The sequence below is a fragment of the Heliconius melpomene genome, chromosome 19 (genome assembly GCF_056956725.1).
Source record: "Heliconius melpomene rosina isolate 202511_hmr_F chromosome 19, ASM5695672v1, whole genome shotgun sequence".
NCBI lineage: Eukaryota > Metazoa > Arthropoda > Insecta > Lepidoptera > Nymphalidae > Heliconius > Heliconius melpomene.
In genome coordinates this window covers 12847689-12865087 of record NC_140407.1, presented here as the reverse complement: position 1 = coordinate 12865087, position 17399 = coordinate 12847689, and the positions used below count along the sequence as shown (strand labels likewise).

Genomic DNA, 17399 nt, shown 5'->3' with positions numbered 1-17399 from the left:
TATGAAACAAAATTATATCGAGCCGATAGCATATCCAGAGCGGCCCTATTAATTAAATCGCCTTAATGTTTCCGACATGTAATTCAATAAGAAATTCAGATATCTAAATGGCAGCCCTGAACTGCTTAAAATTTATATTCGGAAAATACGAGATGTAATTCATAATATAACCGTATTATTGCAGTATTTAATATTTATTATCTATGAATATTGATGTGTCTTTGAAGTTTGATTTGATCTGTCTGTTAAATGTGTTCTGTGATTGAGACTGAGTAAGTGAGTATATATTAGTATTCAGTTGTGAGTAAATGTAAAATGTAAATGTGCACACTGCACAGCGACGAATGGTGGTTTCGTCGGTAAAATTATGTTATTTCAAGTTTTAAAAAATATTCACAAGTGAAAATATATTACACTACTTTTTAATTTTATTCCACTTTAATTAGCAAAAAACCCTTTTTTGAAGATTCACGATGGCTCGTTTCCTGTCAAGAGAGAAATTACAAGGATTTGAAAAATATAAGGTAAAAATACTAAAAGAAAATTAAAATAATGCATATAATAAAATACTTTTATGCTTATTACAACTTCTATATACTTATGTGGTTAATAACAATATATATTTATATAATTTATACAGCAAATGTACAAAAACATACTTAGCGCATTCTTTTCAATTTCCTTAATTTTATATAGTTATGATAATATAAAGAAAAATAGATTTTTTTAATAATTACTTGTTTTTCCAGTATAACTCAATTGATACCAGCATATTAAGTAACTATGTAATGCATCCTTTTTGGGACTGGTGTGTACAGGTAAACCAATGTTTAATTTTGTAATAAAATAAATCAAAATGACCTAAAAAGGGTAAAATATGTACAGGTCATACTGATTTAAATGCCTCAAATATAATTGAATGTGAACCTTATTTTAATATAATAATTAAAAATGCTTTGAATACACTTAAATAAATATATATTAACAAAGAAAAAATATTGCAGTTTTGTCCGGTGTGGGTGGCACCAAACCTTCTAACATTCACAGGCTTCCTACTGACAGTCCTTAACTTTTTATTATTCTCATATTATGACTATGGATTCCATGCACTTACAAAGGATAATGTCAACAATGATTACATACCAAGTTGGGTATGGGCATTAACTGCGATAAATTTATTTGTGGCATATACACTTGGTGAGCATGATCTTTAGCACTTACTATAATTTTTAAAGAAAACTTTTTAATAATTTGTTTAGTTTATAAAAAAAAATTCTAAATCCCAGGGATATATACTATTATTACATAATCTTTTACAATATATATATTTAATTGTAAATGCACATAATTAAGTTTTATTTCCTTAACACATAACATTTTATTTTAACAATTATACTAACATTGTTTAGTTTTAAATATATATATGTATATGTGAGACCAAAACTGTTTTGAAAACTGATAAAAAAAAATCTATTGTATTTTTTTTCTTGATGAGTCTGAAAACAAATATTTGAGGATATAACTTCATGCTTAAGTATATGTGGCAATAACGGCACATAGCCAGGCAGGCAGAAAGAGCCAGCTACTGACTGGTGTTACAGGGCATAATATAATAGACAGTGTTCTTGGAGTCAGTGCATGAAAAAAAACCAAGTCATGGATTTGAAACAAGTGTGTTTCATAGATTTTAGCAAACCATACCATAGACACAACATCTCTCACTATACCCCACATTATCAACCAATATCCACTTCAATCCAATTGCGAGATTGATAAAGTGAAAGGTACAAAGGGACAATTTCTCATATTCTCTCATTATACCCCTCTGGGCATACCTATGCAGCTAAAAAAATAAATATCACTTTGGTTGTTGTTTAAGCTCATAGCCATCCCATCAAATCAGACTTATACTACTTTTTTGTTAAGTTGTCTTTTTATCCTTCTAAGAAATAGTTTTAGATTACAAGGTCAAATATAAATTAATTGACTCTTAATTTCTTATACTTTGTATGTGGCAAAATTTTATAATTAAACATGCCACTTTTAATCTATTATTCTGAGTGCCCCTTGTTATCAGTATTTAATGTCTCACTGTGATAATATTGGTAGCCAAGCTAATGCATCCTCATTCCTTATGTGATAACAAATATGAAACTAACGACTACTATTTTTATACTGCTGAATTACTATTGTAGCTCAGTGGATTCTACTCAGCATTGCCTTGCGTCCTAGGCGGAACTATTATTGTTCCGATTTTCGTGCATTAGTCCACGCACTATGAGTTTGACTAATAATTTTAGATAATTTCAGACTCTGAAGACTTAACTGCCTTAGGCACAGAGTAAACCAAACAGTGTTATATAAGTTGACGTTGATATTGACATTTTTCCATTTAAAACAATATTTGATAATTCTAAAGTATTACTATATAAAAATTAAATCAGCTTCATGCTGTATCCCGTAGTTGGGTAGGCAGAGGGAGGCTAGTGTCAAAACACTCCGCTGTCCTGGTGCAAAAGCACCCGACTTTTCGCCGAACTCTGTAGGCATTACGTGTTGAGTGGCGGAACTCAAAGCCGCGCTTTGCCATAGACACCAGAACGAAGAAATAAAAATATTAAATATTTCATTTTTTCAAGTGGGAATCGAATCCACAATTCTTCTTCAATCTTTAGTATTACGCTTTGCTTTTTTACTAGACATTACACACTTCGTTCTCCGACATTATTGTATGGCAAATTGGTTATGTAATATTTCTGTAATTATAAATATACAGTCCATGTTTATCGCTAGATAGGTTAAATATTATCTATTATTATTTGTAATTAGGCCACATTATGGCCCAGTCAAGATATTTGTCATACTAAACATTTCTTAATTTATAAATAACATCTTTTAACTATGTAATTTTGATTACATTCATAATTATCGATAAAATAAAATAATATTATATATAATGAGCTTTTATAATTGGCATAACATTTATTTCATGCAATGACCCATATACTTTTTAAAGAAAATTGCGAATATTATATCACGTTATGATTTATAAAATGATACATATACAGATGGCATCGATGGTAAGCAAGCCCGACGCACAGGAAGTAGCGGACCTTTGGGTGAACTTTTCGACCATGGATTGGATTCATATTCTACGGTCCTCATACCGACATGTCTCTACAGCATTTTTGGGAGGTAAATAAATTTTATTCTTACTTTTTTCAGTTTTACGCTTTATCTTGGATTACGCTATATCCTATCGTAGTATCAACCTAGTTCGTTTCTCATTTCTTGCAAATAATATCATCGTATAATATACATGGTGGAAATTAACGCGTGCGGCATTTGTTTTTTCAGAGCGACGAAATTAAAATAATTCATTATTTATTAAATTATTCATATAAAAAGCGTAACATAATTAATATTATTATCAACCCTGTTTTCGTCACCGTCAAATATACCGATTTACTTTTATCTTTTAAGTAGTTACTAACAATTTCAGAGAAATATAAATAAGTATATTCCTAAGTAATTTATAACCACTTTGAAGACTTCCAAATCTTGCCTTGCCTGGCGTTGCCCTACTGCCTTAGGTACAGGATAAACCAGACAGTTGTTCATTCAGTATGGTGACGTTTTCCATTAAAAACTTTTAAACTCAAATAAAAGGTTAATTAATAAAAACTTTTTATATCACCCTTTTTAAATCCCTTTTTATTCCCGAGATAAAATCTGACAACGCTAGTCGTCGTCCGCTGCTGGACATTTATATATTGGATATGTATATTGCAAATATAAAAAAAAACTTATGTACAACATAATATCCCATTGATTTATAGTATATGTACATATTAATCTATACTTCTATACTATCTATACTTAATATAATAAAGCGGAAGAGTTTGTTTGTTTGTTTGTTTGAACGCTAAGATCTCTGGATCTACTGGGCCGATTTACTTTGTTTTTGTTTTGTACGAAAGCTGCATTCTTCAGAAGTGCTATAGGCATATATAACATTACATTACACATATATAGTAATATATTAAAATACCTATTTATAATTTGACATGCAATTTATTATGCCATGTTAATAATAACCGTCGTCGCTACGCGACCGTTACTGTGATACCCTGAGATCCAGCCGTTGAATCCTGCATATGCGAGTTTTCTTAATTAAACCTATATTAATGAACTAGTGGACCCGGACGCGGCTACGCCTGCTTCAACTATAAGAACTATTTATTAAATATATTCATGAAATTATTTTCAATTCTCAATAGAATTAGTAAGAAAATATAAGGTCAAATAATCAAAAAGAATAATAAGTAGATACACATTATTAGAAAAAAATATCTGAGTTATTGAAATGAACTAACAAACGGATTAAAAGTAACTAAAGGATAGGTATTCTTAATATTAGAAAAAGTACCTAAAATTTTCCGTACGTGCGTACATAGATATCGACTCTACGAAATAACTAAACATTTCTCTCTATTAAGTAGGATAATTTTAGCGGGCAATATCAAATAAAATAAGAAGAGAATCAAAGTGTATTTTAAATTAATTATAAACAACAAATAAAGTTCAAAAATGTATGAAAATTTATAAAACCGTCAACGTCATCTGGCCGTTCGCGTCGGTCATACTGTGCCGCCCGCTAGGTGGCTAGGTCATTTGGAATCAGTGACATCTCCTTAATTATTTATTAGTATGTTATATAGTAAACTATAATTTCAATCTAGATAAAATGCTAAAAGTGACTATTATATTTATTTTCATAAGGATGAATATCAAAACGTCGCGGTAGCGGTCGCGTAGCAACGACGGTTGTTATTAACATGGCAGAATAAATTGCATGTCAAATTAGAATGTACTTTAAAATATATTAGTATATATGTGTAATGTAATGTTATATAGCCTATAGCATTTCTGAAGAATGCAGCTTTCATACAAAACAAAAACAATGAAAATCGGACCAGTAGATCCAGAGATCTTAGCGTTCAAACAAACAAACAAACTCTTCCGCTTTATTATATTAGTATAGATAATACATGATTAGTAGAACAGATTACACCTGGGTTGCCTGGAAGAATCCTGCCGCAATCACCTTTAATTACATTTTTTCGTAACTCATTTTTGGAGAAAATTGCACCCATACGTTTTTTATATGAATCGCACATCATTTGACAGATAATCGCATAATGAATTGGAAAATTAAGGGTTGCCAGCTCTCAGTCTGCCGCAAGTCTAGGATTGCCTGGTTTAAACATGTCAGTAAATGTAAAAAATTTGCACTCATGTGTTTTTTTAATGAATTATATATCAAATTAAAGCTTATTTTTTTCTGAACACTATAAAACAGAGTTGCCTGGAAAATTCCTGCCGCAAACAGGGGTTGCCAGCGTTTGAAATATTTTATTCCGGTTCCGTTTGACTATGAGAATAGACGATGAAATGCGCGGTCTGCCTTATGTTTTAAAGTAAAATATTATATAATAGAAGGTCAATCTTAAAATCAATGTTTATTCTAACTGTTCACCTGTTAAATGATGATTTTAATCATATTAAGTACACGCAGAAAACTATTTAAAGATCATAGGGCAGAAGAAATCATCCTTATTTTTCAAGTAAAATAATGAATCTATAATATTGAGTCTTTGGAAAATCTATTTTCTAAATACTAATATTTATTTATTAATTTAAATAACCCTTTTAAAACAACTAAATTATCTAATTAAGTAAATGTTTACAAATATCGATCTGCTATAAGGTATTAATTACAACATATTTTTTCCACTTTTATCGATGTTTAATCGCTAATAGATAATTTATGGTTATCTGATTTGGAAATATGGCTGGAGGGATTGATGCTCCTCTGGTGTTGCACGGGGTCGTGGGCGGCGGGTGATCACCATCAGGTGACCCGAACGCTCGTTTGTCTTGTCCTTTTACCATATAAAAAAAAATGCTAAATCACACCAAGACTGTACTCACTCAGTTTTTACGCGAGGTATATTTTTGCACTGTGCACCATGTTGCTCTGTTGTAAACAAATCAAATACACTTACAGGTCATAGCGGCTACTGTTACGCGTATTTAAAATACGCGTTTGGGTTCTGGAAATGGGTTCGATTCCCACTCGACTTAATATTTTCATTTTCTCGCTCTGATATTTAGATATTTTCACATAATGAGTAAAATACCTAATTTTAATTGTAGGTACATAATGTGATATTTTTCTAGAACATAATTAATATATTTTTAACATTTTATTACAGGGACGCTTTAAGCCCGCTGCGGTTCTTTTTTGTAATATGGAATATATTTTTTAATTTCTACCTTACACATTGGGAGAAATATAACACTGGAGTAATGTTTCTCCCGTGGGGATATGATTTCACTATGATTGTAAGTATTTTTATAAATCGCAGTTTTACGATAATATGTATATAAATAAGACGCCGAAATATTATATTTTGTATAATTTGGCTATAATATTTATACAGGGTGGAAGCGACTGCGCTCCTTTTATGGAAGTAGCATATATGGTAAAATATTTCAAACCCATACCTAAAAAAATATCAAGATTCCTCAACAGTTCAGTCGTCCGATTATTATTTTCATTTCATGATTTTTATCCACACTGTATTACGTGTGACGCATAGATACCAATAACGTAAACACCTACTGCTACTAAACGTTGCCGATTCGTCGGTATCGATACGTAGATAGAAAAAACCCTAACATTGCCTTAAATTTAGACGGTAAGAAGAGACCGACAGCCGTTGTCGATTGTAATAATGAAACATCTTATTATTCTATTTTCAGGGTTCTTGTATCCTTTTGCTGGTGACGTCGATCGTCGGTCCTCATGCGTGGCATGTCTCGTTACCAGGTGGCATTACACCAAGCATTATATTTGAATTTGTACTTTACTTCTCTGCCATGATTACAAGTCAAACGATCATATTGTGGAACATATATCAGTATGTTATTTTATATTTTTGTTTTAAGTTTTTTTTTGTGTGAATGATTGTGGATCAAAATTGTAAGGTCAACCATTGTATGCTAAATTTTATTTGTGTGTATATATTTAATTATTTATGTACATTTTTTTGTATCGGTTGTTTATATTTTTAATTATTATAATGTTAACTCTTTTTATAAAAATATTAAATATAATTTATTTATTTTATTCAATATAACAGATATTAAATAGAACATTATATTATATATTAAGCAGTAGACAGTAATAATTCCTTTAATTCTAAAATAGATTTCAAAGTAACTTGTAAGTAAGTTGAATCTCCCACTTGGGTATCTTCTATTTATTTATTACTATACCTTTATATAGAGTATTATCAAAAGTATACAAATATACATTGAACATATATTAAATTCCCATAGTATTATTTAAAAATTATGGGTGCGGTTTTTATTGTCGTTAATAAATTAATTTAATTTCCTCGCTCTGATAACAACTGTTTGTGTGTGCGTGCGTGTAGGGTAGCGAAATGAGGATCCGAAAATGTCCCATCTGCCTAACCTGATATATGCGAAATATAGCTTGGAGCTAAAAAAGTTGTTTTTTCTATATATTATTAATGTTTTCTTCTAATATACTAATTGCCTAACTTAATAATTAAGTTAATTAATTTGTTTATACATTTTCTTATATTTTAGATCATATCGTAACGGAACAGGTAAGATGCGACCTCTGGGCGAAGCAATTAGGCCGCTTATACCATTAGTACTGTTTTTCGCACTAAGTACTATTTGGGCGATATACTCGCCTCACGATATATTAAACTCGGAGCCGAGGCTTTTCTACATTCTCACTGGAACCATTTTCTCAAATATAAATGTAAGAATATTGAAATTATAATAGGTACTTAGATATATTACATATATCTTTGTTTTTGTTTTTTAGTTTCACGCTGTATCCCGCACATAGCAAGATAGGCAAAGAGAATCTGGGAACCTAGTGTAAGGACACTCCTGTCTCCACTTACTGCCGATTTCTAGAGGCTCTGCCTGTTAAGTGGCAGAACTCAACGATGCACTTTACCTCGTTGGAATGAAAGGGAATGAAATGTTTAATATTTTCATAATATTTCAAAATATTAAATATTTCATCCCCTAGTGAAAATAGGTACTACAACCGTGTTTAGAGTCCCAAGTTCCCGCTGCCGTCCTGCTATGTAATAAAACAATATATAAAAACCAATCGCGTTTACAATCAATTAACACGAATAATCTATATATATATATATATATATATATATATATATATATATATATAAAAGGACTTGTCCCCACTGACTGAGGTAAGAAGCGCGCACAGCCGTAACCGCTGATGGTAGACACGTGAAATTTGGACCGATGTTGCTTTCGTAATCGGACTTCCACTTAGAAGGGATTTTGAAAAATTATAATCCTAAAAAGAGGTGAAATAGGGGTTGAAAGTTTGTTTGGAAAAAAATTGAAATCGGCGCCGATTTTTATAAAATTTGAAATTTATATTTTTAAAAGTATTTAATTGAATACGTGTTTCATCGTTTTGAAGAATTCTCCCCCTAAGGGTGCAAATAAGGGGTTGAAAGTTTGTATGGAAAAATCTTTAAAATGTCGCCGATTATTATAAAATTTGAAATTTAGACTCTTTAAAATATTTCATTGAACACATGTTTTATTTTTCCCTAAATAAGCAAGCAAAGCTGCGCGCGTCCGCTAGTACAATATAAATGATTATAATCAAAAGATTTAATTACGTGTTTTAAAGAAAAAAAATTGTCCCTGCGTAATTTGCTGCGCGGAAACAATCGTGAAATTGAAAAAAATATAATGTGCGACAGTCCATCACCAAATATAATAATTAACATGTTTTTAATTTCCACAGTGTCGTTTAATAGTGTCTCAAATGAGCGACACTCGGTGCGAGGTATACAACGGCATGCTGGTCCCGTATACGCTGACAGTTGGAATAGTGCTAATGGCGACACCCGAACCCGCCGGCGAATTGGTGCTGCTCTCCGCTCTCACCTTGTACGCGTCTATCGCCCATATCAACTATGGCACTGGAGTGGTAAGACAAATGGATAAGATTTTTGTATTTTGATATTTTAAAATAACAAAATACAAAAAACTTATCTTTTCAAATATATATATTTTTAAAAATATATATTTGTTTCAATGCTTAAAGCTGTTTTTCAGTAGAAAATATAAATATATGAGGTCGTCGTGGCGCAAGTGTGCATAATGTTAAGTATTCGGAGCTTGGACACTTGGCGTCGCGTTCTACTGTATTTCAGTATTGTGGTCGGGCTCGCGGGGCAGTGGTGCGGTGTAAACGGGGACGCCCCGTATAAGTATCTTATATTTGCATACTGCTCAAGTGCCTGCGCGTACCTCCGATAATTCATAAACTTCTTGTCGGATTATACATAAGTTCTACTGACATTGTTATACAGTATTATTTACAGCACTATCAGCGTATTACTTTTATACTTATTTTTATAAATTATATTAACTCCAGTACCTTTTTCTGGTTTGTTTGCCTTAATCTCCACATTCCATTTTTTTAGTAACATTACATGTAGCTCAAATTGGCATGTTGATAAATTGTAAATATAACTATTCCCCCTAACTATATTTGTACCGATAATGATGTATAATATGTAGATAATGTATTATTATACATATCCAACTTTTACAGGTGCGGGAAATGTGCAACCACTTCAAAATTTCGTGTTTTAAAATTAAACCAAATATCAATTAAGGTAATATAGAGATTATATCTACACAAACAATCTGGTCGTAGTTTAAAAACTCTTTATATTCTTATGGAGATCAAAGATCTGATTTTTTCGAATTTTTATAAGTCTTTACTTGTAGTCATTTCTAATATATGTACCCTGTCTTTATAAAAAAAATCTGTCATATTTTTTAATGTATTTAAACGCATTTCTACTGATATACTTACATTTTCCGAAATTGCAACTGATTAAAAATTTCCAATATTGAATTTAAAAAAAACCATTTGAATTAAAATGTAGAATTTATATAATTTGCCATTTTATTTGATATATAAAAAATATTGACATTTAGACATATTTTATAGTTATATAAACATTAATAAAAATAAAATTTGGTGCCACTAGAAGAGGCTTAAATAATCAATTATATAGATCCTCTCTTGTCATTCTCAAATCACAATTAATACTATCTATTATTCTATATTATAGATGTAGTAAAAAAATATTGTTTTTAATCATCTCAAAAACATTCCAAATAAACATATTATGAAATAAATAAGGAATGTAAAGCTAATATCTAAATAGGTTTTTACGTATACAGCATTACGTTTTACCTACATATGGACCGTTTATTTTGAAAGTGGTGTAAGTCCATTTTTGAGAAAAATGAGCTATCACGTAATTCATGCTTAATTTAATGTAATTTTTTTATATATAACTAGTCCGTGTTTAATTTCTCAAAAAAAAACCATGTTTTGAACAACTTAAAATCGGTCGGTAAATGAAATTGCATAATCAGCGACATAGTAACCTTTAATTTTCTCGAAACAAAAGAAAATGGACTTACACCACTCTCAAAATAAACGGTCCATATATGTATTTATTTCAGTAAAATACTGATAATGTATAAGTCCTTTTTGTATTAAGTTTCGAACTTTGGGATCAGTTTTTAAATGTAATGTTTGCTTATTTACGCTTTAAATCTCTCTTTTGTATTTTAAATTAACAGTAGCAACTGAGTCCTTGTATTTTGCATACCTACAAGTTTATGGTTATCAGGCCCATTTCTGTGAAATCGTAAAATATATTAATTTGTATAATCATAGTTTCTTAATATATAAAATAAACTAACTTTTTATCAGATAATTTGTATTGTTGATATAAAATCTGTGGCTTCAAAATGCAGTTTTGTATGACAAGCCTATTAAAGTAACTTAGAATGTTTATTAAATATTTCCATATCAATGAAAAAGGTTGTAGGCAAGGGTGGAGCTGGGTTGGTCAAACCCTTCTCATAATTTTTAGTACATGTTACCTCGACATTGATAGGGATGATCATCCCTTCGATTGACCATCAGGCCGACGTTCCCAATTAGTTTTTAGTAGTGTCATTCCAAAATTACTGTGCCAATGTTAAAATATATTTATTTATAAATTACATTAGTAGTCATTTCGGCAACTACTCTACATTACATTTACTCTACTCTACATTTTATACAAATATTTATGAAAATTGAATTTTTATTCTGAATTTGTAATTGTTGATGAATTTTATGTATACTATTTACGGCTACTAGCAACATAATATTTACAGTCATTGAAACGTGTGATGTTATAGAGGTACGGAACTGTGGGCACCTGCTCAAAACGCACAATGCCCACACCATACCCCGTATTATTCAATCTCCAAATATAATGTTACTATTGTAATAGAGTTAACTACTTTTATATTTTTTAACATTAAAAATACATTTGTCCACGCATATAAACTTTACTAATCAAAGCTGCTGACAAAAAAAACGTAATGTACGTAAATTAAAACTTAGTCAATGAGTCCAAAAATAATATAAGTGCTAAGAAAAAATTCCAATTTTGATAATTTAAATATTACTATTTTTTAAGGTAGACAATAATAATAGAATTTATATATACTTGACTCTCGTATAACCTGTAATATACAATTTTAACCTAGTGAAATCTAGACATGAAATTGCAAAAGTAAAATTGAGACATCGAAACATTCTTTTTCAACAAACCTAAAAGTGCTTTTTTTCGGAATCTTTGGAAAAAATCACATGAATATACTGTCAAGCTTATTGTATTCGGCTACATTTTAGACTACTATATCCAACAATTGCCAGTATCTGCATTTATTACTATTCCTTAGCCTAATTGTTTCTCTAGAGCAGGGTTTCTTAAACTAAGGGTCGCGACCCCAAAACGGGTCGCGTAGCAAAATTCTGGGGTCGCGAGAGATTGTAGAGAGATGTTGAAGAGGTCTTACGTCCAGCAGTTTCAAACATTTCACCAAGATTTGATTTGTTATGCAATAAAAAACAGGCGCATCCATCTCATTAAATTTCTTACTTATATTTTAATTTAATACTTACCACGCAACTACTTGAATATATTCGAGCGAATTAAGACGGTCAGAATCCACTTTTATTTTTGAAACTATACTAATATACAACTAAATAAAATTTTATAATTTTTTGTGCAATTTTTAATTTTAGATTTTTGTATGTTTCAAAATGAATTCTAAAACTATATTTTCATATGAATATGTATATTGTTACCTAATGAATAAATCATCAAAAATATTAATTTATTTTTCTTTTATATTTGTATGGGGGGTCGTTAAGAAACTCGCAATCATAAATGGGGTCGTGAATGACAAAAGTTTAAGAAGCCCTGCTCTAGAGGGTTTTATTCTTCTCTTAATATAAACAATGTAATATACATATAATAAAGTTATAACTTACCGCTGTCTGTACATGCGAGATGTATGAGAAAACTTATTATGAGGACATTTCTCAATGAAATAAAACCGAAAACAATGATTTAAAAAAAAAAACATTTTGACATGATGTCATGATGAAAAAAACATTTTGCTGAGTAAAAATATTGGAACATTCAATACCTGCTGTAGCAAAAAATTCTAGTGATTAAATAAAAATATAAAATTTTAATGTACAAAAATTGTAAAATATGTAACATTTTAATCTACAACAACTGGCTAATATAATGTAATTCATTAGAAATTGTTTGTATATAACAAATTATAGTTTGTGTGTATATAATTCCTATAGTTTTTAAGGTATTTTTTTTCCTATATTCCATGGTGTTGATAATTCCTATACTTTTTAAGGTATCCTAAATATTTATATATACAAACCTTTTTAGCTTTGTTATCAATGTGTACCTTGATTAGGAACTGAAAGGGAAGATTTATTTTCTCCATTTTAGATTATTATAAGTCACACTAAACTTTACAATTTTTTGTTCCTATATCTTGAGGCCCTCGAGGGCTCTCTTCTTAGTAGTAAAAACATTCTCATAAAAGTTATAAATTAAATTGAGTAATGTAGTGTTCGTTATCTAATTAATGAATGAAGATAAAACCAGTACAATATTTGTTAATAAAGATAATACTTTCACTGTAATTGTTGTTCATTATTTTGTTTAACCATATAAGTACCTTGTCAAATATAATAAGGCCGACAAGTTGTGTCCCCTTGAAGCAAGATAATCGGAATAAAATCTGGGCAGACTAGCTCTAATTCAATGAAGTACATCTTATTTCGGGGCGGCTACGACTCTTCGATTGTACTATCTCTTCTGTACAAATTAGTAAAATACATTTTAAAGAGACGTCGATATCGCGTTCGATTTACACTCAGGGAATTGAATTATTGCATTTCCTCGAGCACAAAGCCCGCAACAAGACAAATTACAGCGTTGAGCTCTGCCACTTGACAGATGATGAAGGTATGGCACAGATGGTCTTAACACTAGTTTCCCTCGGCCTATCCAGCCATATACGAGACACATCGTAAAACTATGTAAATGAGGCAATATAATGTTGGACTAAGGGGCCCGCTTTACAGTTACGAATAAAGTTTCAGATCTAATAATTAATACTATCTCACAGAGAGATTGAAATTACACTGTTTCTTATATTTTCAAGAATAATTTTCTTATTAATGAACAATAATAGTAGTAGTAGGGGCGGCGAAGAGGGGACTTTGTGGAGTCATTCGAGCGTATCAGATTAAGATACTGGGGATTCCTTGTACTCGGTTACGTACTTCCACCAAATATGAGCTTCCTATGTATGGCCGCGCGTCTAGGATAAAGGATCAGATTAGTAAAAAAAAATTGATCATCGGACATTCTCGAGCGCGTCAGATTAAGATAGGGTAAGTTACATGCTAAATCGTGTATATTCCACTAATCTGACAATTTGAGAGTGACGCAAAGGAGGGAGAGGGCTCCAAAGTTGTAAAAAAAAAACGATATCTGGACATTCTCGAGCGCGGCTAATTTTTTTTGTATTTTGAAGGGAATCATTCAAGGATTACATATAATCTGACAAATTCCACAAACCGAAGTAATAGAAATTGATTGATAAAGTTTAATATACTTAAGAATTGCATATATTCCTCTCACCGTATTTCTATTCCTATCGCACTCTTTTTTTATTTATTGGTCCCTAACTCATCAATGAAGATGATAAATTTAAAAAAATACTTGAAAAAAAAAAATTTTTTTGTACTTTTTTTTTATAAATACAAGTATTCTATTTCAAACATACATTCTTTTAGTTACATTCTATTTCTTGAGCTTTTCTATTGATTGCGTTCAATGAATAAAAAAATTGAGGCCAGTCGTGGCGCAGTGGCACAAAGTGTGACAGTAAAACAGACTGGTTGTGGGTTCAATCTCCATTCCAGGAGATGAAATATTTATTGAAATGTATATTTCCATTTCTTCGCTCTGGTGTCAAGGCAAAATAGTGACGTTAAGTGCTGCTACTCAACACTCAATGCCTTCAAAATTTGGCAGAAAGTGGGGAACAGAGTGTCTTATCCTTAGGTTCCCTCTGCCTACCCTGCTGTGTGCGGGATACAACGTAAAGCTGACTTGTTTCTTGTATTGGTTTAAAAAAATATTAATAATTGTCAGATTAAGCAAGTCCCTTCAGATAATCGTCTGATTTTGAGATATCACGTCTAGGGCATGAAGATGAACCATATATATCTTAATCTGACGCGCTCGAGTATTTCAAGATGACGATTTTTTTTGCATTTTCAAACAACGATTACGAGCTTGCGTCACATCCAAATCGTCAGATTATTACATAAGAGCTTTTTTTTAGGTTCACTTAACACCCCCTTAGAAAATCTGACGCGCTCGATAATATTTTTTTTTTTGCCATTTTTAACTCTTACGTACGACCACCTCCACCACGGAAACTGTCAGATTAACATATTTTCATGCTTAAGAAGACGTAGACAATTGATGATGTCAATATCTGACGCGCTCGAGTATGTCCATGGAACAGTTTTTTTTTACATTTTTGAAAATCTATAACCCCTCAACCCACCGGTGAAACGAAATTTTTTATATGACATTTTTTTCTTGTTATCATCTAAGCTTCGCAACCCAATAGGTCTCCATGACGCTCGAGTGACTCCACAGTTTGCTGCTTCGCCTCCCTGACTATAGGTTATTTTTACATTTTTAAATTACAAATAAATATATAAAAATGAAATACTTGTATCAAATGTGTATATACTACATATTGTTATTAGAGACTCGAGAAACCAAAAATTATAGATTGTCTGGCACAAAAGATTGTCTAGGACTTTATCAGCCAGTGGTGAAACTGGCCCTCAACGTCATTTTTTTCGTTTAGTTTTAAAAATAAGATAGCTAGTAACCTTAGGTACTAGGTAAGGAGGTGACTTAATAATAATAATCATCATCAGCCTATCGCCGTCCACTGCTGAACGTAGGCCTCCCTCATCAAGCGCCAGCCGGTCTTGGGCTTCTCGCATCCATCCGGTGCCAGCCACCTTCTTTAAATCGCCTGTCCATCGTGCTGCAGAACGCCCTACACTACGCTTGCCTAAGACTTAATAATACTAATATAAAATAATGATTTAATAGTAATATAAAATACTTCTAATAAACCTCATGGATAAAAAGTTATCAAAACACTTCTCAAAGCTCTAGAAACTAATTTATACGCCTCTTAAGTGTAAAAGTAATGAAAAAAATAAGAAAATGTTTACTACATTTAACAAAACAAAGTCATTAGGAGTTAGTAGATGTAAAGATAACAGTATTCGTAGGATGGTAATAAATAACAAACAAAGTAGGTGTGATAAGCAGATGGCACACAGTGAACAAAAAAAACATGCTAGCATTCCTAATTGATTCCTAAATTATAATAAAGAAACGGGTTAAATAAATGTATGTTTACTAATTTACAGTATTTTATGGGATTACTAGGCTTTGATATAATAAATACAGCTATAGCAGATAACTAGTGTTTGCATAATCTCAGCTTTCTTATCAGACTATGTAGGTAACTTAATATCATCCTGGTAGTGCTATAAATAGAAAATTTCCAAATTTTATTTTAGTTTTATACTGAATGTTAAGGGGAACTATTTTTTATAACATGTAATATTATATGTTATAGAAATCTTTTAATTGTCCTAATTCTTTGCATGCATAATCTGTGGGCGTCTGTGATCCACTTACCATCAGGCGACTCATATACTAGTTTGCCTTTTTTATTCCATAAAGAGTTCATATCCAAGACCATACAATTACTTCTAATAATCATTATTAAATATTGCCTGTAAGTGTTTACCTAACCAATGCAATAGATCCTGTAAAGCTTAAAACTAACCAAAAAAGTTTTTGTTATATATAAATAAAAATAAATCAACACTTTACAGTTTTATTTAATAAAAAAATATAACTTAACACATGGAACTAACAGTTTCATTAATTTCATCTCCTAGGGATAACAGTTTTCGCCACATATCTGGGGTCAAACTAATTCCTTTTTTTCCTGGTAATAATTCACCATTTTTTTCATAAAATTCTCTTATATCTATATAAACTTTTCCTTTAAATTCACGGACTTTTACAAGTTTTTTTCCTTCTAGAACCCAAGTTGGTTCTTTATCATTGGTTCTAGCTCCCATTTTTGCTTTTTTTTCAGGCGGAGGATTTCGCTGTATAGAAAACATATCTTAAAATTATAAAGATATTACAATTTAAATTTACATGTAATATAATTACATTTCTAATTAACAACTGATTTATATATACTTCATAATATGTTCAATTTTTAAATAATAATTTAAAAACTTATAAATTACAAATATAATATAATAATTTGGCTCACTTACATCTACAGGGCCATCATCACTATCGCTACTAGAGCTCTCAGCCTTTTTCTTATTTTTAGGCATTTCAATTTCTTAAATTGTAGCGAAAGTAATAATATTAATAAAAAGTAATATACAAGAGCAAAATAACTAAAAATAATAAATTAGAAATGTGACATGTGCGCCGGCGCCCGGTGCGTTGTCATACTCATAGATAATATTATGAGGATTTACAAAATAATATTATCTGCGAGGTCATTGTGAGTTTGTGACGCAGTGGCAAAGAAACGGATTCTTTCATTACTATTTATTTCTCTGATACTTAAAAAGACAAAGTGCGGCGTTAAGGTCCGTTACTCCATATGCAATGTCAATGAGTGAGTTATATGCGGGATTTAGCGAGAAGCTAAAAAAACTAGTACATTCAATTAAAATACCGCATCAAATAATCTAA

The 17399-nt window shown here is 30.9% G+C and overlaps 2 protein-coding genes across 4 annotated transcripts; one reads left to right on the top strand and one right to left on the bottom strand.

Moving 5' to 3' along the window:
- The first annotated feature begins 6 nt into the window (after positions 1–6).
- On the top strand, positions 7–9989 carry LOC146528841 (ethanolaminephosphotransferase 1). Of its 3 annotated transcripts, none has more exons than XM_085203187.1 (10): positions 7–272; positions 467–524; positions 750–818; positions 1005–1197; positions 3069–3195; positions 6279–6408; positions 6829–6986; positions 7684–7864; positions 8900–9085; positions 9716–9989. In XM_085203187.1, exons 1-10 carry the CDS (start codon positions 250–252, stop codon positions 9776–9778), a joined length of 1188 nt encoding a protein of 395 aa, XP_085059313.1. In that variant the 5' UTR covers positions 7–249; the 3' UTR covers positions 9779–9989. The 3 variants fall into 3 exon arrangements, with proteins under 3 accessions (XP_085059313.1, XP_085059314.1, XP_085059312.1); XM_085203188.1 differs by having other exon boundaries at positions 7–276; XM_085203186.1 differs by having other exon boundaries at positions 259–359.
- Positions 9990–16495: 6506 nt separating this feature from the next.
- Ssb-c31a (single stranded-binding protein c31A) lies at positions 16496–17133 on the bottom strand. The gene is made up of 2 exons (XM_085203183.1): positions 16967–17133; positions 16496–16789 (listed from the first exon to the last, which is right to left on the bottom strand). Exons 1-2 carry the CDS (start codon positions 17027–17029, stop codon positions 16532–16534), a joined length of 321 nt encoding a protein of 106 aa, XP_085059309.1. The 5' UTR covers positions 17030–17133; the 3' UTR covers positions 16496–16531.
- Positions 17134–17399: the final 266 nt, after the last annotated feature.

Bases quoted from the DNA above. Each gene is read 5' to 3' on its own strand.
- LOC146528841 (XM_085203186.1), top strand. From the start codon at position 322: ATGTGCACACTGCACAGCGACGAATGGTGGTTTCGTCG. The intron at 525-749 runs GTAAAAATACTA...TTGTTTTTCCAG, and splicing joins AAGGATTTGAAAAATATAAG to TATAACTCAATTGATACCAG. The intron at 6,987-7,683 runs GTATGTTATTTT...CTTATATTTTAG, and splicing joins ATATTGTGGAACATATATCA to ATCATATCGTAACGGAACAG.
- Ssb-c31a (XM_085203183.1), bottom strand. From the start codon at position 17,029: ATGCCTAAAAATAAGAAAAAGGCTGAGAGCTCTAGTAGCGATAGTGAT. The intron at 16,790-16,966 runs GTAAGTGAGCCA...TTTTCTATACAG, and splicing joins GTGATGATGGCCCTGTAGAT to CGAAATCCTCCGCCTGAAAA.